The sequence below is a fragment of the Pan paniscus genome, chromosome 2 (assembly GCF_029289425.2).
Source record: "Pan paniscus chromosome 2, NHGRI_mPanPan1-v2.0_pri, whole genome shotgun sequence".
NCBI classification, from domain to species: Eukaryota; Metazoa; Chordata; class Mammalia; order Primates; family Hominidae; genus Pan; species Pan paniscus.
The window spans coordinates 32,956,070-32,979,341 of NC_085926.1; the positions used below are offsets into that span (position 1 = coordinate 32,956,070).

At 43.7% G+C, this 23,272-nt stretch overlaps 1 protein-coding gene across 9 annotated transcripts in view; it reads right to left on the bottom strand.

The window, feature by feature from the left end:
• GLB1 (galactosidase beta 1) overlaps positions 1-23,272 on the bottom strand; it is a 140,011-nt gene that overhangs the window by 13,009 nt on the left and 103,730 nt on the right. For 4 of the 9 annotated variants that reach the window (XM_034956032.4, XM_034956038.3, XM_034956033.3 and 1 more), the window contains one exon: positions 22,655-23,268. The exons of 2 other annotated variants lie outside the window; for them this stretch is intronic. In XM_034956032.4, coding sequence (XP_034811923.1) covers positions 22,969-23,268 — 300 coding nt within the window. In that variant the 3' untranslated portion in view covers positions 22,655-22,968. Of the gene's footprint in view, positions 1-17,866; positions 18,841-22,654; positions 23,269-23,272 lie in introns of those variants that run through there. 3 more of the 9 variants (XR_004670486.4, XM_034956035.3, XM_034956036.4) reach the window with 3 other exon arrangements.

The window sequence follows — 23,272 nt, forward strand, 5'->3', positions numbered from 1 at the left end:
GAAGCAACCCCTAAGCTCCCTGCTCAACAACTAGAACTGTGGTATGCGCAAACCATTACAGGATGTGAGATTCAAACCACTAACAGAAGACCTGATTTTGGATTGCAACTCTAGGCTGCTAACTGGAAGGAGTCTTAGACTGGGTTCCTGAGAAGCAGAACCTGAGGCAGGGATTCTAGTGCCAGTGATTTATTGGAGATGCTTCCTGGAGAGGGGGAGGGAGGGAAAGAAATAGGACCAGGAAGGGGAAGAAGCTAAATAAGAATGTGCTCTGTATTAGGGTTCTCCAGAGAATCAGAACTAATAGGATATATATCTATATCCACATCTATATCTATATCATTAATCTATCTGTATCTATATCCATATCTATAGCTGTGTCTCTATTATCTATCTATATCCATAAATTTATAAGTATCATAAAAAATTTGTTTACATGATTATGGAATCTGAAATGTCCCAAGGTCTGCAGTTGCCAAGCTGGAGATCCAGGAGAGCTGAGGATGTGGTTCCAGCCTCAGTCCAAAGGCCTAAGGACCAGTAGAGCCTGTGGTGTAAGTCCAAAAGCTGGCCATCTTGAGACCCTAAAAGAGTTGATGTTTCCATTAAGAGTCTGAAGGCAGGAAAAGACTGATGTCCCAGCTCAAGTCAGTCAGGAAGGAGGAGTCCCCTCTTACTTATGAAAGGGTCTATTCAGACCCTCAATTAATTGGATGAGACCCACCCACATTAGGGTGGGTGATCTGCTTCACTCAATTTACCAATTCAAATGTTAGTGCCATCCAGATACACACACACAGACACACCCAGAATGCTGTATGACCAAATGTCTGGGCACCCTGTAACCTAGTCAAGTTGGCACATAAAATTAACCATCACGAGTTCCCTGCTGGAGTCTAGCCCTAGCTTGATCTCATGGAGGTTTTGGAGCATGAATTATGTGACAGAATGAATCCCACTTTGAGGCAAAGGGTGTCAACTCTTTATTTTTATTTTTGAGACGGGGTCTCACTCTGTCACTCAGGCTGGAGTGCAGTGGCATGATCATGGCTTACTGCAGCCTCAACCTCCCAAGCTCAAGTGATCCTCCCACCTCAGCCTCCTGAGTAGCTGAGACTACAGGCATACACCACCATGCCCATATAATTTTTAAATTTTAATTTGCAGAGATGGGGTCTCACTATGTTGCCCAGGCTGGTTTCAAAGTCCTGGGCTCAAATGATCCTCCCACCTTGACCTCCCAAAGTGCTGGGATTACAGGGGCATGAGGTACTGCCCCTGGCTGGGTCTGGCCTTTTTTATCCATATGTCAATGAGGCATCTTCCCATTAAACAAATAGTTCTCTGGGGAAAGGGAGCAATCAACCCTCACAGCAGTTAGGGGAGTTGTGCACAAGCAGATATAGGTTTTTTTGGTAGGACATCAACAATACCCAGTACAGGGGCAACTTCAAAATTTCTATACAAAGATGGATTAGTAGAAAAGGAGAGAAAGAGGGAAATAGAGAGAGACTGCGAGAGAAAGAGCAACAAATATTTACAAACAAATAGAAAATCTCTCATTTAAAATGAGTGCGCACACCACAGTTCCATAGCCCAAGGAAGAAATAGAATTCTAAAACAATGAACGAGATCAACAATCCAAACAGCAGCTCACCTGAGATGAAATCACCGTAATAGGATAGTGTGGAAAGTACTTTTAAATAAATATGCTGATCTATCTGGAGGAGAATAAAGTAACACCCACTAAGAAAGAACAAAAGACTGTAAAACATTTGCTGACACCAGGGAGGTGGCTCCTGCCCAATAGTGTTAGGAGAGAGAAACATGGGTGTCAACAGTAAACTTCCTTCTAGAACTGAACTTCATTTTTATTTTCAGACCTCATTTCCCCCAGAAGGCAGGGGCTTAATCTCAGTCAATTCAGCATTTCACCCATCTCCCCTTTCCTCAGTAATATCTGGTGTTGCAATTTTGCGAGTGTGACTCTGGTCTTTGTGATTTGCTGATGTCAGCTCCTCCCTGTAACTGCATCCTGTCTGGGCCTCAACCATCCATCCATGAAGTCACCTGCTAAGCTGATCCATTCCCACATACTGGGCCATGTCTCACTCAGATTCCTTGGCACTCCTTTTGGGACATGGGAAATGCTCCATTTTCTCTTGCTCTTCTCTGTAGCCTCAGAAGACTTACTGGAGCTATCGAGGGCCTTTTCTGCTTCCTGCTGCTCAAGCTGGTGTGGGAAACCATCCTACTCTTTCCCCTCCATGGCTGGTTCATGAGAACTCTTGCAGGCTGCCTTGGTCCACATGCAGACACAACCCACACTGTGTTGCGTCTGCCCTTGCACTGTGATGGGGAACTCAGGGATCTTGCTTCCTCCCCAAGCTTGACATTGGAAACGTGGCCCCGAAGCCTTATTTTCTCACATCCCAAAACCTGAGTGGGGATTTTATTGTGCTTCCTTATCCCAAGGGCTTGGCCATGGGAGGCAGCAGTGCCGGGACTCTTCTCCGGGAAGCTCCCAACTCTTCTGCTTCCTTTCTGACTCCTCTCTCCCTCCCCCTTAGCCGGTGGAAGCTTCATGCTTCTTAGGGCCCCTTCCTCAGAAGCTGGATGTGGAGAAGAAAGGCAAGGATGTGTCATTTCAGGAATATAGATGGGACAGGTTTAATTTTAAAATTATTAGAAATTCAGAGGTGGGGGTGGACAAAGAAGAGAAGAGTGAAGACAAAAGGATGATCAAGAAAATGGATGGTGGTAGAATATCTTTTACACACAGGGATATTTAATAGTCAATATATTGAGCTTGTGCTGTGACACTGTAGACCGCACCTCCTCCTCCATCTCTTTAATGCTTCTGTAAAGTTTTTACACATTAAAGAGGCCTGATGTGGATAAGCTTTTTGTGAAATTCAAGGGACTCTGTTTCACATTTGAGTCAAGATACTGCTCAAGAATGTGTAGGATGGTGAGATCGTTCATGAACTGAATGGATTCAGTGGAGGCAGAGGCAGAATGTCTAGACTGAGGAAACCATGAGAAAGTGAGCCTTCCAGGGGTTCACAGAAATTTTGGGAAGGTTTTAAAGACAAACCTTATCTAGATTTTTTTTTTTTTTTTTGAGACAGAGTCTTGCTCTGTGGCCCAGGCTGGAGTGCAGTGGCGCAATCTCAGCTCACTGCAATCTCCACTTCCAGGTTCAAGCAATTCTCTTACCTCAGCCTCCCTAGTAGCTGGGATTACAGGCGCCCACCACCACACCTGGCTAGTTTTTGTATTTTTAGTAGAGATGAGGTTTCTCACCATGTCGGCCAGGCTGGTCTCAAACTCCTGACCTCAAGTGATCCACCTGCCTCGGCCTCCCAAAGTGCTGGGATTACAGGCGTGAGCCACTGTGCCTGGCCAAATCTTATCTAGATTTTTAAAGCGAAGGGGCACCTCAGCTGACATCTGTGTTAGACATGCTGAAAGGAAACATGTAGACTCCCTCTCAGTCTGTGAATGGAGTCATGGAAGCCTTGACTGAGGACCTACTATGGGCTAGATGTGCTGTCCTTGGTACCATGAATATGAGAATTAAAATCCTATGCCACTTGTCATGAAGGCTCCCTCAGTCAGTGGTAAACAAAGAACTATAATATTGTAAGCTAAGCGCCATAGAGATGGATATCATCCGAGAAGATTGACAGCCTCTGCACTGACACCGTTCAGGGGAAACTAGCTCTTGGGAGGCATGGGAGAGTTTACTATCTGTTCTATTCATGTCCTCTTCTGCCCCGAAAGCCCATAGAATTTTTTGCCAACATGGTCCTAATCCTTATGTCTGAATTTCTGACACAGTGCCATGGATATTTACACGCCCTTAACCTAATTAAAGCAGGGGCATTTCTCTTCTCTTTTGGTTATTGTTATTATCGCTAACCATTGTTTAGTGATCACGGGACTATACACCGCAGAAGGTACGTGATGGCCACGTTATGATACTGTGGTTAAGCTGATGGGAGAGTAGAGGTAAAGTATGAAGAACAGGTGTCACCAAAACAGGAAAATGCCCATTATCTCAAAAACGTTTCGGTGAGAGAACTGTCTTAACGTCCACAGTTGGGGTGAAAAACAACAGGCTCCTTTTGGAGGGGGGCATTTGCCATAAACAAACTGATTGTGAGATTCTTAGCACGTTCAGCATGAAGATAAAAGAGTTAGGAGACATTTTCTTTAAGTGAGAGTTGCGAAGAACAATCCATCCTCACCCTTTCCCACAGAAACAGCATCAAAATTAAAAAACAAAAAAAACCAAATTTCCCGTTTCAATTGTTGAAGAGGGAGAGAAGCTCTTACATCGTGGACTCCTGTAGCAGAGGGATTCATGGGACTCTGATACAATAGGAGTTTTGTAACAGACGGCAAAAAGTCCAAGCCTGCTTTCTTCCCTTTTCTTCAATGGATGAACAAACCCAAGGCAGAATAATCTTTGCAACAACTCGGCAGAGAGAGGCAGCAGTGCCTGATGGAGGCCTTGCTTGGCCAACGGAAGTAACATTACATGTGATAGATCTGAGATGGTGGTGAGAGGGAAGGGAAAGGAGAAGAGGGAAGAAAGAAGTAGAAGAGAGAAGGCTAGCCTTGAACCCTGGTTTTCTTTTTTTTCTTTCTTTCTTTCTTTCTTTTTTTTTTTTTTTGAGACAGAGTCTCTCTGTCGCCCAGGCTGGAGTGCAGCGACATGATCTTGGCTCACTGCAACCTCCACGTCTCGGTTCAGGTGATTCTCCTGCCTCAGCTTCCTGAGTAGCTGGGATTACAGGGGCCCACCACCACACCCGGCTAATTTTTTTTTTTTTTTGTATTTTTAGTAGAGACAATATTTCTTTCTTTCTTTCTTTCTTTCTTTCTTTCTTTCTTTCTTTCTTTCTTTCTTTCTTTCTTTCTTTTTTTTCTGAGATGGAGTTTCGCTCTTGAAGCCCAGGCTGGAGGGCAATGGCGCAATCTCAATTCACCGCAACCACCGCCTCCTGGGTTCAAGCGATTCACCTGCCTCAGCCTCCCGAGTAGCTGGGATTACAGGCATGTGCCACCATGCCCGGCTAATTTTGTATTTTTAGTAGAGATGGGGTTTCTCCACGTTGGTCAGCCTAGTCTCGAACTCCCAACCTCAGGTGATCCACCTGCCCCGGTCTCCCAAAGTGCTGGGATTACAGTCACATTCATTGTTTCAGAGGGTGGATACAGACTTTCCTAATAAAGAAAGATTTCTTTAGCTCTTAGGCTAAAACACTTACAGAGGTGAGGAAACACTTTTCATCCCTGAGTTTATCAACTTATTAGTCCTTGAAAATAAAAAACTGTTGACTTTGTTGATGTTCTTTATTGAATACGTATTTTTCTATTTCATTAATTTCTGCTTTTACATGTATTACATGTATTTCTTTCTTCCACATTAAAAAAATTCTTTTGGTGTTTTTTCTTTTTTTTTCATAAGAAAGGGTAGAATTTTATTGTCAAAAAGGCACACTTGGCCGGGAGTGGCAGCTTACACCTGTAATCCCAGCACTTTGGGAGGCCAAGATGGGAGGATTTCTTGCGAATAAGACTTTGAGACCAGCCTGAGCAACACAGTGAGACTCTGTCTCTACAAAAAATAAAAAATTAGCTGGGCATGGTGGCATGTGCCTGTTGTCCCTGCTACTTAGGAGGCTGAAGTGGGAGGATGGCTGGAGCCCAGGGGGTCAAGGCTGCAGTGAGTTGTGATGGTGCCACTGCACTCCAGCCTGGGTGACAGAGTGAGACCCTGTCTCAAAAAAAAAAAAGAAAAAAAGAAAAAAAAGAAAAGGAAGCTTTTAAGAGATTAAATTTTTTCTCTGAAAAAAATTAATTAAAAATTTTAATTGACACATAATTGTACATATTTATGGGTACAATGTGATGTTTCAATATATGCATATTTTGTGTAATGATCAAATCAGTATAATTAGCATATCCATCACCTCAACATTTATCTTTTTTTAGTGAAAACTCAAAATCCTTTCTTCTAGCTATTTTGAAATATTCAATACATTATTGTTAACTATAGTCACCCTACTGTGCAATAAGGACATTAGCACTATTCCTCCTAAATAATTTTAACTTCGAAACTGTTAATTAGCTCTTTCCATTCCCTCCTTTCTTAAATTTTTTTAAAAATACAAGATCTTGCTATGTTGTTCAGGCTTGCCTGGAATTCCTGGCCTCAAGTAATCCTTGCATCTTGGCTTCCTGAGTAGCTGGAATTACAGGCATGAGCCACCACACTGGGCCCTCCTTACTTCTTGAAGATGTTTTGCTCATTAAATTTCAGCCTTTCGTCTTTAATAAACACATTTAAGGCTATAACTTTCCCTCTAAATATAGTGTTAGCTGTATCTCACGAGTTTTGATATGTAATGCTTTCTATATTCCTCAGCTCAAACTATATCCTAAAATCCTTAATTTAAAACCATCAGCTTTGGGAGGCCAAGGGGGGTGGATCACAAGGTTAGGAGTTTGAGACCAGCCTGGCCAGCGTGGTGAACCCCTGTCTCTACTAAAAATACAAAAATTAGCCAGGCATGGTGGCGTGTGCCTGTAATCCCAGCTACTTGGGAGGCCAAGGTAGGAGAATTGCTTGAACCCAGGAGGTGGAGGTTGCAGTGAGCCAAGATCATGCCACTGCACTCCAGACTGGGCCACAGAGTGAGACTCCCTCTCAAAAACAAACAAACAAACAAAAAAACCATCAGGGCTAGGCGCAGTGGCTCACGCCCCTAATCCCAGCACTTTGGGAGGCTGAGGCAAGTGGATCACTTGAGGTCAGAAGTTCGAGACCAGCCTGGGCAACATGGTGAAATCCCATCTCTACTAAAAATACAAAAATTAGCTGGGCATGCTGGTACACACCTGTAATCCTAGCTACCTGGGAGGCTAAGGAAGGAGAATTACATGAACCCAGGAGGCAGAGGTTGCAGTAAGCTGAGATCGTGCAACTGCACTCCAGCCTGGGCAACAAAGCGAGAGTCCGTCTCAAAAAAAAAAAAAAAAAAAAAAAAAAAAATCTGGGCCCAGCGCGGTGGCTCACTACTGTAATCCAACACTTTGGGAGGCAGAGATGGGCGGATCATGAGGTCAGGAGTCTGACACCAGCCTAGCCAACACAGTGAAACCCCATCTCTACTAAAAATACAAAAATTAGCTGAGTGTGGTGGCATACAGCTGTAGTCCCAGCTACTCGGGAGGCTGAGGCCGAATCACTTGAACCTGGGAGGTGGAGGTTGCAGTGAGCCGAGACCGCACCATTGCACTCCAGCCTGGGTGACAGAGTGAGACTCCATCTCAAAAAAAAAAAAAAAAAGAAAGAAAAAGAAAAAGAAAAAAAGCAAAGGTCTTCTGTATCTCTTTTTACGTTGGATATTTTGCCCGATACTGACCGGGCACGGTGGCTCACATCTGTAACCCCAGCACTTTGGGAGGCCGATATGGGTAGATCACTTGAGACCAGGAATTCAAGACCAGCCTGGCCAACATGAGGAAACCCCGTTTCAACTAAAAATACAAAAATTAGCCAGGCGTCATGGCGCATGTGTGTAATCCCAGCTACTCGGGAAGCTGAGGCAGAGAATCTCTTGAACCTGGGAAGCGGAGGCTGCAGTGAGCTGAGATTGCACCACTGCACTCCAGCCTGGGAGACAGAGCGAGACTCCATCTCAAAAAAAAAAAAAGAAAAGATATTTTGCCTGATACTAACAAAGTTACGTCAGTTTGTTTTTTGGTTTGTATTTGCATGGTATACTTGTTTCCATCTTTTTACTTTCAACCTCTTGGTATTCATATGTTTTCAACCTGATTTCTAGTAGACAACACATAGTTTATTAAGGACATAGTCTGACAATCTTGGTCTTTTAACTGTTGCATATACCCTATTTTGTATTAATGTGGCTTCTGATAGTCCTGTATACATCTTATTTCAGCCGGGTACGGTGGCTTACGCCTGTAATCTCAGCACTTTGGGAGGCTGAGGTGGGTGGATCAACTGAGGTTGGGAGTTTGAGACCAGCTTGACCAACATGGAGAAACCCCGTCTCTACTAAACATACAAAATTAGCCAGGCATGGTGGCGCATGCCTGTAATCACAGCTACTTGGGAGGCTGGGGCAGGACAATCTCTTGAACCCGGGAGGTGGAGGTTGTGGTGAGCCGAGATGGGACCATTGCACTCCAGCCTGGGCAACAAGAGCAAAACTCCGTCTCCAAAAAAAAAAAAAAAAAAAAAAACTTATTTCATAGATTATATTTATACTACCTGTTGCAGGTTTCTTTTTCTCTCATTCCTTGCCTTTTTGGGGGAGTATATTTAATTTTCAAAGTTTAAAATTAACCAATTACCTTTGCCCTTATTACAGACATTACCAAAACCAAAACCAAAACAAAACAAAAACAAACAACAACAAAAAAAACCCACAAAGACAAACAACAAAAGTAGAAATTTTAACTCTATTTCTATTGTTCCTGTCTTATAATTCTTGTTTTTACAAGTTGTAATTTATGCAATTACAATGTTATATTGTAATTAAATCTTATGAGGTCCAATAACCATTTTTACTGCATGTCATGAATTTAATATTTGTTTACATTTATACACAGGTTTACCACTCTGTTTGCTTTTCAATCTTTTTTATATCCTAGAACTTTCTAGAATCATCTTCTTTCTGACTGAGGTACATACTTTAGTGTACCCTTCAGTGAGAGTCTCTGTTTATGTTTATCATAAAATGTCTTTATTTTGCCAACATTCTTGAGGGAGAATTTTCACTGGATATGGAATTCTAGGTCAGCATTTGTTTCCTTTCAGTATATTGAATATATCATTGTATTATCTTTGGTCTTCTGCTTTTACTCTTGAGAAATCCTCTTTGAGTCTACTGCCACTCCCTTGAAGTGGCAGTAGACTATCCTCTGGCTGCTTTTAAGATGCTTCTATTTGTTGCTGGTGTTCTTCAATTTTACTTTGACATGTCTAGGTGTGAACTTCAGTTTAAATATTCGGTATTTGTTGGGCTTCTTGAATCTATGGACTGGTGTCTTAAACACTGATTCTAGAAAATCCTCATCCATTATTTCTTCAAATACTACCTCTACTTCATCTTATCTTCTCCTTCTGGAATTCAGATTAAGCACATGTTTAATCATTTCACTTTATCCTCTGGGTCTCTAAACCTTTCTCTCATGTTTTCCTTTTTGTTTGTTTTCTATGCTACATTCTATATCATTTCTTCTGATCTACATTCCACTTACTGATTGTCTCTTCTACTGTGTCTAACCAATTCCCAAACCCATATGTTGTGTTTTAAAATTTGGTTATTTTATTTTGCAGTTTCAAAAGTGCTATTTTGTTCTTTTGCAAATCTATGATGCTTCCTTGTAGTTTTCTCTTCCTGTAGATATTTTCAAGGTTGTTTTATTTAAGTATTGTAGGAATGTTTATTTTAAAATATGTCTCATAATTTCAATATCTGAGGCCTATGTGGATTTGTTTCTATGGTCTTATGTTGCTTTGTTGCATTGTGCCTTTGATTATATTTGGCTGGGGCTACCCTTTGACCTTGAAAATAATAATAATAATAATTCTTATTGTTTTTGAGATAGGGTCTCACTCTGTTGCCCAGGCTGGAATGCAGTGGTGCAATCATGGCTCACTACAGCCTTGACCCCCTGAGTTCAAGTAATCCTCCCACCTCAGCCCCCTGAGTAGCTGGGACTACAGATGCACCACTACCAAGCCCAGCTAATTTTTAAATTTTTTTTTTTGTAGAGACAGGGTCTCCCTGTGTTGCCCAGGCTGGTCTTGAACTCCATGGCTGAAGTAATCCTCCCACCTCAGCCTCCCAAAGTGCTGGGATTACAGGCCTGAGCTGTCACTCCTAGCCTGACGTTGAATATTATTTGAGAGGATTTCCCAAGTTTAGGATAAATATACCCTTATTCCAAGATAATTTTGAGTTTGCTTCTGTCAGATATGTAGCTGCAATATTAGTTCTGTATAATGCTCTAATTAATCACCTTAAGTTTATTGGACTAATCTTGTGACACAAATTTAGAACATAAATCCACACTAGGGCTAGCCTGTGCTTACAACCTATCAGGGATGGGTTGTTAGTTATTCCTGCCTTGCTCAGCATCAAGGTACTTGTCCCTACACCCCCCTGAGAATTCAGAGGGGTTCCTCTGAGGGGAATTCAAAGGCGTTGCTCAGGGGGGAATTCAAGGGGTTTGCTTTCCATCTGTTATACTCCTACCCTGACAAGTGCATCCCCCAGCTACAGCCACTCAGCTTAATGTGGGTCAGTTTCCTATTAGACTTCTCAACTTTGGTAAACCCTTCCAAACAGAGTTTTTAGTTTCATACTTATTTTGCTTTGGATAATAAAATGCAAAAGTGGCTGGTTGTGGTGGGTCATGCCTATAATACCAGCACGTTGTGGGGCTGAGGCAGGAGGATCACCTGAGCCCAGAAATTTGAGACCAGCCTGGGCAACATAGTGAGACCAAGTTTCCATTAAAAAATTTAAAAATTAGCCTGGTGTTGCCAGGCACGGTGGCTCACGCCTGTAATCCCAGCACTTTGGGAGGCTGAGGCAGGTGGATCATGAGGTCAGGAGTTTGAGACCATCCTGGCTAACATAGTGAAATCCTGGCTAACACAGTGAAACCCCGTCTCTACTAAAAATACAAAAATTAGCTAGGTGTGGTGGCACGTGCCTGTAGTCCCAGCTTCTCAGGAGGCTGAGGCAGGAGAATCACTTTAACCTGGGAGGCGGAGGTTGTGGTGAGCTGAGATCGCGCCACTGCACTCCAGCCTAGGTGACAGAGCGAGACTCTGTCTCAAAAAAAAAAAAAAAAAATTAGCCTGGTGTAGTGGCCTGCATCTGTGGTCCCAGCTATTTGGGAGGCTGAGGCAGGAGAACTGCTTGAGCCCAGGAGGTTGAGGCTGCAGTGAGCTGTGTTCATGCCACTGCACTCCAGCCTGGGTGACGGAGTGAAACTCTGTCTCAAAAAAAAAAAAAAAAAAAGCAGAAGTGTCTCTGAATGATTTATTTATCTCTTTCTTACTATTCCATCAGCTTTTTAATGCTGTACGATGGAGGATTTGTCAGTTTTTTTGTGTTTGTATAAATTTTCTTCATATATTTTATTTTATGCATCTGCATGTTTAGAATTGTTGTAACTTTATATTTTTATTATTATTATTTTTTGAGATGGAGTCTCGCTCTGTCGCCCAGGCTGGAGTGTAGTGGTGCAATCTCAACTCATTGCAACCTCTGCCTCCCGGGTTCAAGCGATTCTCCTGCCTTAGCCTCCCAAGTAGCTGGGATTACAGGTGCCTGTCACCACTCCCAGCTAATTTTTTGGACTTTTAGTAGAGACAGGGTGTCACCATGTGGGTCAGGCTGGTCTCGAACTCCTGACCTCAAGTGATCTGCCCGCTTTGGCCTCCCAAAGGGCTAGGATTACAGGTGTTAGCTACTATGCCCGGCCTATGTTTTTAATTTTATGATGTACCTTTATATATATTTTATTTTATGCATATGTGTGTTTAGTATTGATGCGTCTTCTTGATAAATTGGAATTCTATCACTTTTGTGATAACTCTGTCTATATATATTTTTTGAGATGGAGTCTCACTCTGTTACGCAGATTTCAGTGCAGTGGCATGATTTCAGCTCACTGCAACCTCCACCTCCCGGCTTCAAGCGATTGTCATACCTCAGCCTCCCAAGTAGCTGGGCTGGGACTACAGGCATGCAACACCATGTCTGGCTAATTTTTATATTTTTTATTAGAGACAGGGTTTCCCCATGTTGGCCAGGCTGGTCTTGAACTCCTGACCTCAGGTGATCCAGCTGCCTTTTCCTCCCAAAATGCTGGGATTACAGGTGTGAGCCACCGCACCTGGACAACTCTCTATTTTTAATGATGCTTTAAAAATTAAAATGTGTTTGTTTTTCTGTTATCACTTGCAAGTGGAGCTTTAAGTTAGTGTGTGATTTTCCATGTTCCCTTTTGCCTGCTTTGGCAATTATGGAAGCAGCGCCTCAGGCGGTAGCTGCTCTGTTGGCTGCTCCTGCTCATCGTTCAGGTCTCAGTTTGGAGACCTGTAGCAGATGCTGCTGATGCCCATCCAAATTTCCTTTATGGATTGGGTCCCAGAATGAAAACACTGGGCAATAGAGACCAAAGGACATGTAGTAAGGATAAGAAATAAATCTTTTTGTTGTAAGCTATTAAGGTTTGGGTGTTGCTTGTTATGTAACATAACTTAGCTTATATTGACTAACACAGAAATATTGGGCAAATACTTCAAAAATATTTTCCTTCTTACACAATCATACAAGACCCTTCACATTGAGCTCCCTGATATTATTGCAGCCCCATGTGTTCTCAACACTGCCCATCCCCGTCACCTATGTCGCCGTGAATGGTCTTTCTCTCTCTTAGTTCTGGCCATCTACATAGACTGTTTCTCTCTTTTTTTTTTTTGAGATGGAGTCTCGCTCTGTCTCCCAGGCTGGAGTACAGTGGCATGATCTCGGCTCACTGCAACCTCTGCCTCCCGGGTTCACGTGACACTCCTGCCTCAGCCTCCCAAGTAGCTGGGATTACAGGTGTGTGCCACCACACCCAGCTAATTTTCGTGTTTTTAGTAGAGACAGGGTTTCACCATGTTGGTCAGGCTGGTCATGAACTCCTGGCCTCAGATGATCCGCTCGCCTTCGCCTCCCAAACTGCTGGGATTACAGCCATGAGCCACTGCTGCAATAGACTGTTTCTTTAACCTGGAATACTCTTCCCCTACTGTTCACCTGACCAACTATTGCTCATCACTCAAGTCTCAGTTTAGAGACTGACAGCAGATGCTGATGATGCCCACCCAACTTTCCTTTATGGACTGGTGTACCCAGTCCCCAGCTACCGTGAGCGTTGGCTGCTAACAGCTCACAGATGCCCTCTTCTCTTTTTTTATGGCCAATTCCCTACTACCTCCCCACAGTACAACTAGTCCTCCCCTCCCACCAGTGGCAGCCTGCAGCCAATGGCTGGCTGACACGGATGGAAGGTTAAAAGACTGGCCCTCTTGACTCAAGGTGCATCCAATTTTGTGGTGAAATTAATGTGTGTGAATTTCTCTGGAACTAGCAGCCTGATCTGACCTAGGCTAGATACATGAGGGAGCCAAGCCAACATCAGCAGAGCCTGTTCCAGACCAGAAGAACCATACAGCAGAATCATGAACTAAACGGTTGGTTTAAGCTGAAAGTAGTCTCCTTGCTTACCTTTACTCTCTTGCCCTGCACCCTTCCCTCACTTCCTTCCTCCTTAGAGCATCCCCTCTGTAAACCACGTGCACACAAAGCCCTGTCTTTGGCTCTGCAGTAAGACAGAATGCCTGGCTGCCCAGGCCTGGATTGTGAACCCCTCTTCTGCTGCTCTGCCACTCTGTACTGTCTCTCACTATGGTGCCCATGAGACTGCATTGAACTGTCTATTTACTTATCTCTTCTACTAACTAAACCTTTTGAAGGCATAGGTCATGTTTTTATTATTATTGCTATTGATAGTATCTCAATACTCTTTTAAAAAGAGACTGAGAGATGGGGTGATAAAGTGGTTATCATTTTATTCTCAATGCCCAGCATGTATTAGGTACACCTTAATAGTTGAATGAATGAATGAGTGAAAGTTGTCCTGGATTTAACAAAGAGATGCAGGCTACAAGCATTTTTGCAGAGAATATTGGAGCTTAATAACATTTCCATAAAGAATGGATCTTGGAGGCTGGGTACGGTGGCTCATGCCTGTAATCCCAGGATTTTGGGAAGCTGAGGCAGGTGAATCATTTGAGGTCAGGAGTTTGAGACCACCTGACTAACATGGTGAAACCCCATCTGTACTAAAAAATACAACACAATTAGCTGAGTGTGGTGGTGCATGCCTGAGTCCCAGCTACTTGAGAGGCTAAGGCAGGAGAATTGCTTGAACCCAGGAGGCAGAGGTTGCAGTGAGCCAAGATTACATCATTGCACTACAGCCTGGGTGACAGAGCAAGACTCCATCTCAAAAAAAAAAAAAAAAAGGATCTTAGAGACTTTTAAGGTGCAAAGACCAAGGACTTAAGTGATAGGCTCACTGAAATGAGGAAGGGGAAATTTCAGTGTATAAAAAACATGGGAGCAGAAAATGGCAAAATTGGTCACTAAGAGAAAGAGGAAGAGTTGGGACCAACGTGTTGTTGAAGTGTCCTGCTCAGTGAGGAGGGACTGAAAGTTCAGTTCACACCTGCTGTATGGTATTCACATTCTACATATGTTACTATTCAGATAACATGGGCACTGAGGTTTTATATCAGAGTGAAGAGTTGGCTGCTTTAAAAGCATTGCTCTATCTGAATTCTTGAGATGGGTGGCTCCTTCCTGGCTATTAAGAGGCAAAATTCTGGTGCCCAGAGTGGAAAGAAAACCAGACAGTTAATCTCCGTCTTTTTTCTCTGTCCTCCACTTCTGTCTCCTGAACAATCAGAATTCCATCTTTTACCAGGTTGGCTTTTGTAGAGTTTGCAGTGAACTGAGATGAATCTGCAGTGACTTCAGGACAGGATCTGGAATATATATTTCAACAATATCTTCCTGTTATCAGCCTATCAGGCAATCACAGAATCTTTTAATAGAAAGCTAGATAAAACTAGTCCTCCACCTAACAACTGTTTTTTCCTGTTTTTTTTTCTACAAGCTCTTTTTCTCTTGTAGATATTTAGTACTGCAAAAATCCCATCTAGTGGAAGCCCTTGGCATGGTAAGGTTTGGTTCCAGGTAATCACAATTTTAGGGTACAAAACCATGAAAGACTTATCAAGATCACTGGGGTGGGGGTGGGGTGCTGGCAGCAGCACAGTGACCTCTGGTCCACTACAAATAAACTCTTCAGAGAGTTTCTTGAGTATTTTACCATATTTGTCCTTTGGACTTTGCAAATGGCTTCTTGATATCTGCCGATCATGGCAGACAGTGGACAGATGAACCCAGTTGCCCACCAGGGAAGTTGTGATGTTCTTAGCATCAGAAGGCCTCAGGTTGATGTCAGTCTGTGGTGCTTCTCTGCCCTCTCTCATGTCTCCTCAGCCCGTTTCACCTCAAGGAAGAGCTCCCCTCCAGAGAAAAACCGAGAGTCATCATTTGCCTGCTCAACTATGAATAAAGTTCCACGTACCTTCTCTCTGCTCACTTCTTTCAGAGGCACTTCCGGCTCACGAAACTCTTCAGCTAAGTTCCTGGGGAATTTGCTGAGTGTCAAAACATGAATTAAACCAGAAGAGATATGATAGTGGGTTTTGTCTGAGAGGGATGCCCAGCCTTGTGAATAAGTCATCTTCCAGTGTGGAGGATTGCTTGCTCCCTGACCTGTGCCCACTGGGGACCCACATATACCGGGCATTCTGCTCACCAGAGACACACACAAGACTCATGGGTCAATCACCAAAACCTGGGGCCACAGCTCAGACCTGATCTGTCATGTCAGACAAGGCTGAAATATTGTTCTTCTGTGTTGTGAGTTTTCTCAAATACAATACAAAACTTTCTCCTTGCAGCTCAATCAAGGCAATCTGCATAGTAAGAAGAGTGTGGGATTTGGAGGCAAGAGACTTGGGTGTGAGTTTCAGGCCCCTGATTTTGTGTAAATCACAATTCTTCCTACCTCTTGATTTTCCTAAACTGTAAACTGAGCTGCATGCCACCCGCCCTATTTCTTCAAAATGTTCTTATAAAGACTGAATGAAATACTGTATGCAAAAATAACACATTAAAACCACTTTATGAATGTTATTATTCTTATTAAGCACAATCAAAGTTGAAGACATGAACCTAGAAACTTCAGAGGACAAAAGATATGTGAAAATAGCCAATTTTTCAGGATACTACCATCTGGTTGGAGATAGCTCTGATCCCTGCATCTCTCCTGCCTCATCTCTGTTCATTCCAACCCCAGTCAGATTGAGGTACATGCCACCAATTTCTGGAATTCTCCATCGTCTCTCCAGACCCTGGATCTCTGCAGATGCTGCCTCCCTCTGAGAAGCACTTTCTGCTCTACTCATGCCTATCTTTTCTCCTTCTTCTCTTATTCTTCACCTGGCTCAACTCCAGGAAGCCTGCCCTGACCAGTCTCTGCTCCACATCAAGTCTAAGACTGGATTCAGCATGCTCACAGCACTCTGATCTCATCGCTGTCATTGTCTACCCCTCACAATGCTACATGGTTCATTAATAGATCTGTGCGCTCCCTGAGGGGCAAGAAATGTGTCCTACACAGTGGCATGGGGTTTAGAGTAAGTACTGAATGAATGTCTATTGGGTAAATGAAAAAAACAAAACAAAACAAACCCACCTACTAAAATAGTTAAATGCTGAGGGGCTTATCCATCACACTAGAAGGATACACCCTGAAACCTTGGGGACTCCTCACTGGGCACTTCTTGGGACACTTCCTGATTTCAAAGTCCCCAGAAAAGAGGTCAGGTGGTCCACGACAGCCAAAGCACTCTGGTAAAAAGATCCTATTGCAGTCGGGCGCGGTGGCTCACGCCTGTAATCCCAGCACTTTGGAAGGCCAAGGCGGGCAGATCACGAGGTCAGGAGATCAAGACCATCCTGGCTAACACGGTGAAACCCCATCTCTACTAAAAAATACAAAAAATTAGCTGGGCGTGGTGGCGGGCGCCTGTAGTCCCAGCTACTCGGGAGGCTGAGGCAGGAGAATGGCGTGAACCCGGGAGGTGGAGCTTGCAGTGAGCAGAGATCACGCCACTGCACTCCAGCCTGGGCGACAGAGTGAGACTCTGTCTAAAAATAATAATAATAATAATAATAATAATAATAATCGTATTGCTTAGTAAAAATTAAAGAAAGTTGAAGTAAATTGGACAGACTGCACCTCTTGATCAGAAATCATATCAAAAGATTTCACCCAAAGAAACAGAAACCACACTGAGCTTTGTGTGCAGTGCCCATCATCTCATACCTCCATAAACTCTGACTGGTGGGGGGTTCACACAGTGGATTTCCTGCCTGTGTCCAGTTAATTCCCTTCAGTTAATATCTGGTGAGACCACTGGGGGCCTGGCAATTTGCAAAAGAGACAAAGGGATCCAATTCACTAAACACAGGCTAAATGAACCACTTAGCCAATGGCCTCCTGCTCCTTACCAGTGGGGCCTTGGACCTCAATTCATGCTTGCTGGGCTTTCAGACCTTTAGTGGAATGGACGGAAATACACAAATTGGAGTGTGCTACAACATAGCACTGGGTGCACATGTGATGATTTCTTACAAATGGCCACACATTCTTTGTCATTTCTCCCATCCAAGGATGGGGATCTGTGTTTCCTCCCCTTGAATCTGGGTTATGACTACTTTGACCAGTAGAGTACAGTGGACTGATGCTATGTGACTTCTGCATCTAGGCCTTAAATGGCCATGCAGCTTCCACCTGCTTCTGTTGCAATGTTCACTCTCTGGAAGCTCCCTTCTGGAACATGCCATCAGAACCCAGCTACTGTGTTATAAGAAGCCTGAGTCACATGGAAAGACCACTTGTAGATGCTCTGTTGACTGTCCTAAGTGGCCTTAAACTTCAAGTCATCCTGGCCCAAATAGCAGGCAAGTGAGTGAAGGAATTGCCAGATGGTTCTGGTACCCAGCAGAAGCCCCAACGTCACAGAACAAAGACAAGCCATCCTTGCTGGGCTGTCCAAATTCCTGATCCATAGAATCGTGTGCATAACAAAATAGTTGCTTCATGCCACTTAAGCAGACTTACTGGTTTATTATGCAGCAACAGACAACAGCACACATGGCAACCCATGATGATGAGAAATGCCCTGTGGGCAAGGAATTCAGTATGTTGGCACTGGAAAGTTGCTTACATTTTGAGAACAAGCCAACAGAATCTTCAAGGAATCGGAGCACTGAAGAAGTCCACACTGGGGCCTTTAAGTCCAAACCCTGGATGTCGAGTCTTTTCCGTAGGCTCACGCTGCCCTCCAGCAGTCTCTGGTTAATGCTGGAGAGGCTTGGTGAATGATGCCCCTTCACCTTTTCTACAGGAGCTCTTCCTCCCCTTTGGGTCTGGTCTGTGTCATGTTTTATACTAGACTGTCTCCTTCACCTTTGTGTCCTCAGCCAAGCACAGTGGCTGGTCAGGAGGAGAACCAGGTTGTTGAACTGAACACAAAGGGATTCAGGGAAAGGATGGAGCATCCTAGGTGTCATTTCTTCCCTCTTGTCCCCCAGGTTTCCAGATGATCAGTTACCTGCTTCTGTGGTGGAATATGATAGGAAAGACTCAAACTAGCATTTAGTAAGCAGCTACTACACGGCAAATGCTACACAAGGTACTTTTATGATGACTTCATTTAATTTTAAAACCCCACAAGGTGGCCACCACATTTAGGAGAATAAGAAATTTAGACTTACACGATTCCCTTGCCCGAGACCATGCTGATGGAAAGTGATGGAGCAGGAACGTGACCCTGGGTTTCTGTCCTCAAAGCCTGTCCTGTTGTATCTTAGGAGACAGTGCTGCTGGTTTGGGAGTTTGGAGGAATGAAGCTGGTGGGAGGCCTGCTCACACGTGGGAAAGCCCCTTGTGGTGCAAACAGAGCAACTGTCTGGTGAGGAATCAGTTCAGAATCTTCACCGGGCATTCACAGACAACCAGAAAGCTGCTGGGCATCCACTTCTAACAAAGGTCAGGGCCAGTGGGCTGAAGGGCAAGGGACACCTGGGGAAGTATTGCTCAGTCAGACCAAGAGCAGGGGCTAGGCCAAAACCCAGAAACCACCTGGCCCCACTGTCTGGACATCGGGGCGATTTTCCTTGCAGCCCATGTGCTGATGGTCCACACCAGCTGTGTGTGCTACCACAGACCAGTCAGGATCCCTCAGACTGACTAAAAAGGTGATTTCAGAAAATGACTTCTTTTTCATAAAGGAGAGAAATAAAGACCACATGAGATCATTTCCTATTTGTGTCATTTGACAGAAGACATATTTCTTGTTGGGGAAACAATGAAAAAAAACCCCACCTCGGATTAGCACTAAACAATTTCATTCTGAATAAACTGGATTTGCTGAGAAACAAAGATAAACAGACTGACAATGACAGATAAAGAAAGTAGGTAGTGTAAGGTGGAGAAGGGAAGAGAGAGGACAGGAGGGATGATAAATCTGCAAATTCTAAGTGTGATTCTTTCTTTTTTGAGACAGGGTCTGGCCCTGCCACCCAGGCTAGAGTGCAGTGGTGTGATCTCAGCTCACTGCAACCTCTGCCTCCCGGGCTCAAGTGATCCTCCTACCTCAGCCTCTTGAGTAGCTAGGACTACAGGCATGCACCACCACATCCAGCTATTTTTTTTTTTTTTTGAGACGGTGTCTCACTCTTGTCACCCGGGCTGGAGTACAGTGGCGCAATCTCGGCTCACTGCAGCCTCCGCCTCCCGCTTTCAGGCGATTCCCCTGCCTCAGCCTCCTGAGTAGCTGGGATTACAGGTGCCTGCCACCATGCCCGGCTAATTTTTGTATTTTTTAGTAGAGATGGGGTTTCACCATGTTGGCCAGGCTGGTCTCGAACTCCTGACCTCAGGTGATCCACCTGCCTCAGCCCAAAGTGCTTGGATTGCAGGTGTGAGTCACCGCACCTGGCCTAATTTTTGTATTTTTAGTAGAGATGAGGTCTTGCCATATTGCCCAGCCTAGTCTCGAATTCCTGGGCTCAAGCCATCCACCCACCTTGGCCTCCCAAAGTGCTGGGATTACAGGTCTAAGGGTAATTCTGCCTCCTCTTCATTATTCACTATCTTCAAAAAAGATATTCTGAAATTGTTTAACAGTTCCTTAAACAGTTCAATATAAATTACTATATGACTAAACAATCCCTCTCATGGGTATCTATCCAAGAGAAATGAAAACGGATGACTACACAAATAACTGTATATGGATGTTCATATCAGCATTCTTCATAATAGTCAAAACTGGAAACCATTCAAGTGCCCATCAGCTGGCAAATGGATAAACAAAATGTGGTACATCCATACAATGGAATGCGACTCAGCAACACACAGGAACACATTCCTGAACATGCTACAACATGGAACAAACCTCACGGTATGCTGAGAGAGATCAGACACAAATGACTGTATATTGTGAGGCCGGGCACGGTGGCTGAAAGATAAATTTAATATAAAAGGTTTAGATAGTAGGTAATAAAAGTACTCCCCTTATTATTTTCCAAAGGTAGCATCCATAGAGAGAATTACATTTTCAATCAATTCGTGGACAGATCTGAAATAAGGTTATTGAGAGAAATCAAGAATGACTGAAGGCACATCTTATTTTAGGAAGAACATTGTAGCAGGCAAAATGTGTGCCCATGAGAGGCAGTATAGAGTTGGATGGGTTGAGGGGAGTCCAGAGTCCAGGTGGCACTATCTATGTATTAAGATTCTGTTTTCTGGCCGGGCGCAGTGGCTCATGCCTGTAATCCTGGCGATTTGGGAGGCCCAGGTGGGTGGATAACCTGAGGTCAGGAGTTTGAGACCAGCCTGACCAACACGGCAAAACCCTGTCTCTGCTAAAAATACAAAAATTAGCTGGGCATGGTGATGCACGCCTGTAATCCCAGCTACTCTGGAGGCTGAGGCAGGAGAATCACTTGAACCCAGGAGGCAAAGGTTGCAGTGAGCCAAGATCATGCCACTGCACTCCAGCCTGGGCGACAGAGCAAGACTCTGTTTCAAAAAAAAAAAAAGATTCTGTTTTCCAAAAACTTCCTGGGTAAGGGGTGGCAGAGTGCTGTAGGTGGGAAAACCCATCCAAATTCCCTCACATTGATAAGACAAAACACTCTGGCTTTGGAGGGAGGTAGGCCAGGTTTGAAATCAACTCTGCCTCTTGCCAAAGTTTTAAATATTTTCAATTGTAAAATGGACTTGTTGCTATTTGACCTTACAGTGTAGTTCTGAAGACTGAATGAGTGAAATATAAGGCAAGTGTACACGCTGGTGAGGCAACCACACTCCACTGCTCGTGCCTTCTGGAGATTCTCTGCTTGTCTCTAGGGCAGGGGAACTGCAATTCACCAATGTACATATGCTTTAAAAGGAGTCATTTCACATTTCTTTCCAAAGCTTATCACTGTTTGGCCATGGTTCTTGAGTATCATTTTATGTTTTTGGTAACTGTGCAGTGGAGGAGTAATGAAATGAGGGTATGGGTCCGTGTAGCACCTCCTTCGCCCTGTGATCTGCCCGAACATCAAATGGTGCAGAACATCTAGAAAAAGGTACTATGGAAAAACGTCCTTAACTAAGTTCCAGTGTTTGTTTCGGCTCATCTATGCCACCTGCAGCTGGCTCAACCTGTGTTTAAAGACTCACTGTTCAATCTCAGATATTTATTAGTTGTGCCTATGACAGAGGGAAAAATATACCACCAAGAAAACATTACAGATTGACATAAAAAAAACTTTCCTTTCTCCCTCCTTAAAAACAAAACAAAACAAAACAAAACTACAGGGCCGGGTGCAGTGGTTCATAACTGTAATCCCAGAACTTTGGGAGGTCAAGGTAGGAAGATCACTTGAAGCCAGGAATTCAAGGCTGCAATGAGCTACGATCATGCCATTGCACTTCAGCCTGGGCAACAGAGCAAGACCCAGCCTCAAAAAAAAAAAAAAAATTACATATTCCCAGTATATAATTAAAAATACAGATAAGAAAAAGCAAGCAATCTCTCAAATACTTAGCATCCAGATATAAGTATATGAACATTTTAAAGTTATTCCTTTCTTGTGCAACACAAGCATGTATTAATATTTATGTATGCAATGTGTACCCGGACACTAGAGCCAGACTACCTGGGCTCAAACCCTGTCTCGCCACATACATCTGTGAGATCTGGTAAACCGGCAGGATGACAGTATATTCCTCAGTGTTCTTGTGAGGGGCAAGTGAGTTAAACATAAACTCAGAACTGTGCATGGTGTAGAACAAGTCCTCAACAAATGAGAGCTACTGCTCCACGTCAGGACAGGAATATCAGAAACACCACGTCCTTTCCTATCTGTGCACATACACAGCACACACACACGTGCATGCCTGACTACTGACATGTGTATAGGCCTGTACTGTGTGAATATGTGAAGTTCTTATGTTGAAACACACAAAACGGGATCCAATTTAAGGTAATCTGTTTTTTCATGTATCAAAAAATTTGCATATAAGTATAGATCTCTCACCATTTTAGTGGCTAAAATACTATGCTTCTATATAGATATACCATACTATGTACACTGTGCAACTGTTAATCATTTAGATTGTTTGCATAATTGTTTTGAGCTGTATTTATAGGTTATCTAGTCCAAAAGCAAGTCAAATAACGATCAGAAAAGCAGCAGTCCACAGATCAAACCAAGACTATTTTCCATCCTTTTGAACTTCAAGTTAGTGAAGTGGTTTATTCAGCCCACTCAAGTCTAGTTATGATTTAAGTCAGACCATATAATTCAATACCTGCACATTAAAAACAGTGACATCATCATTTGAGTACAAATTTTATTTAACAAAAAGGTAACATGATTCTTCCAAAATAAAAATCACTACCACCTTTAAAGCTTCCATTCCAGCCCTGCAGATATGTATGCACGTTACTGTGCTGTCAGCCCCTCACACATTCCAGGTGGTCCCTGAAGGTGGGGCTTTGGCACTGCAGGGATGCAGGGAAACCTCAGGTGAAAATGCACATCCTAAATTCCTTTTCCATTTCCACAATCCAATCAGTGAAATGTGGCATGACAGGGAGGATCTGTGAGGTATGTTCAGGGTAGAATCCCTCAAAGACACAGGCTTTCATCATCATACATGGTCCAGCCATGAATCTTTGTTTTTTTGCGGGGGTGGGGGCATGAGTCTTTTTTCAACAGGTTTGGAGGGATGATCGTAGGTCACAGATGAGCCAATAACTGGCCTGTCCACGAACGTCACAGCACATAGTTCTGGATCATCACTGCTGCAGGGTGCCCGCTCCAGTTCCAGCACGGTGATGGTGTTTGGGGCCGAGGTCATCAGGATGTGCTGGGGCACAAACAAGGTCAACTGAGGGCCCCGGGCTGGCCAATAGCGGCCAAGGTTAAAGCCATTAATCCAGACCTGGCCCTGG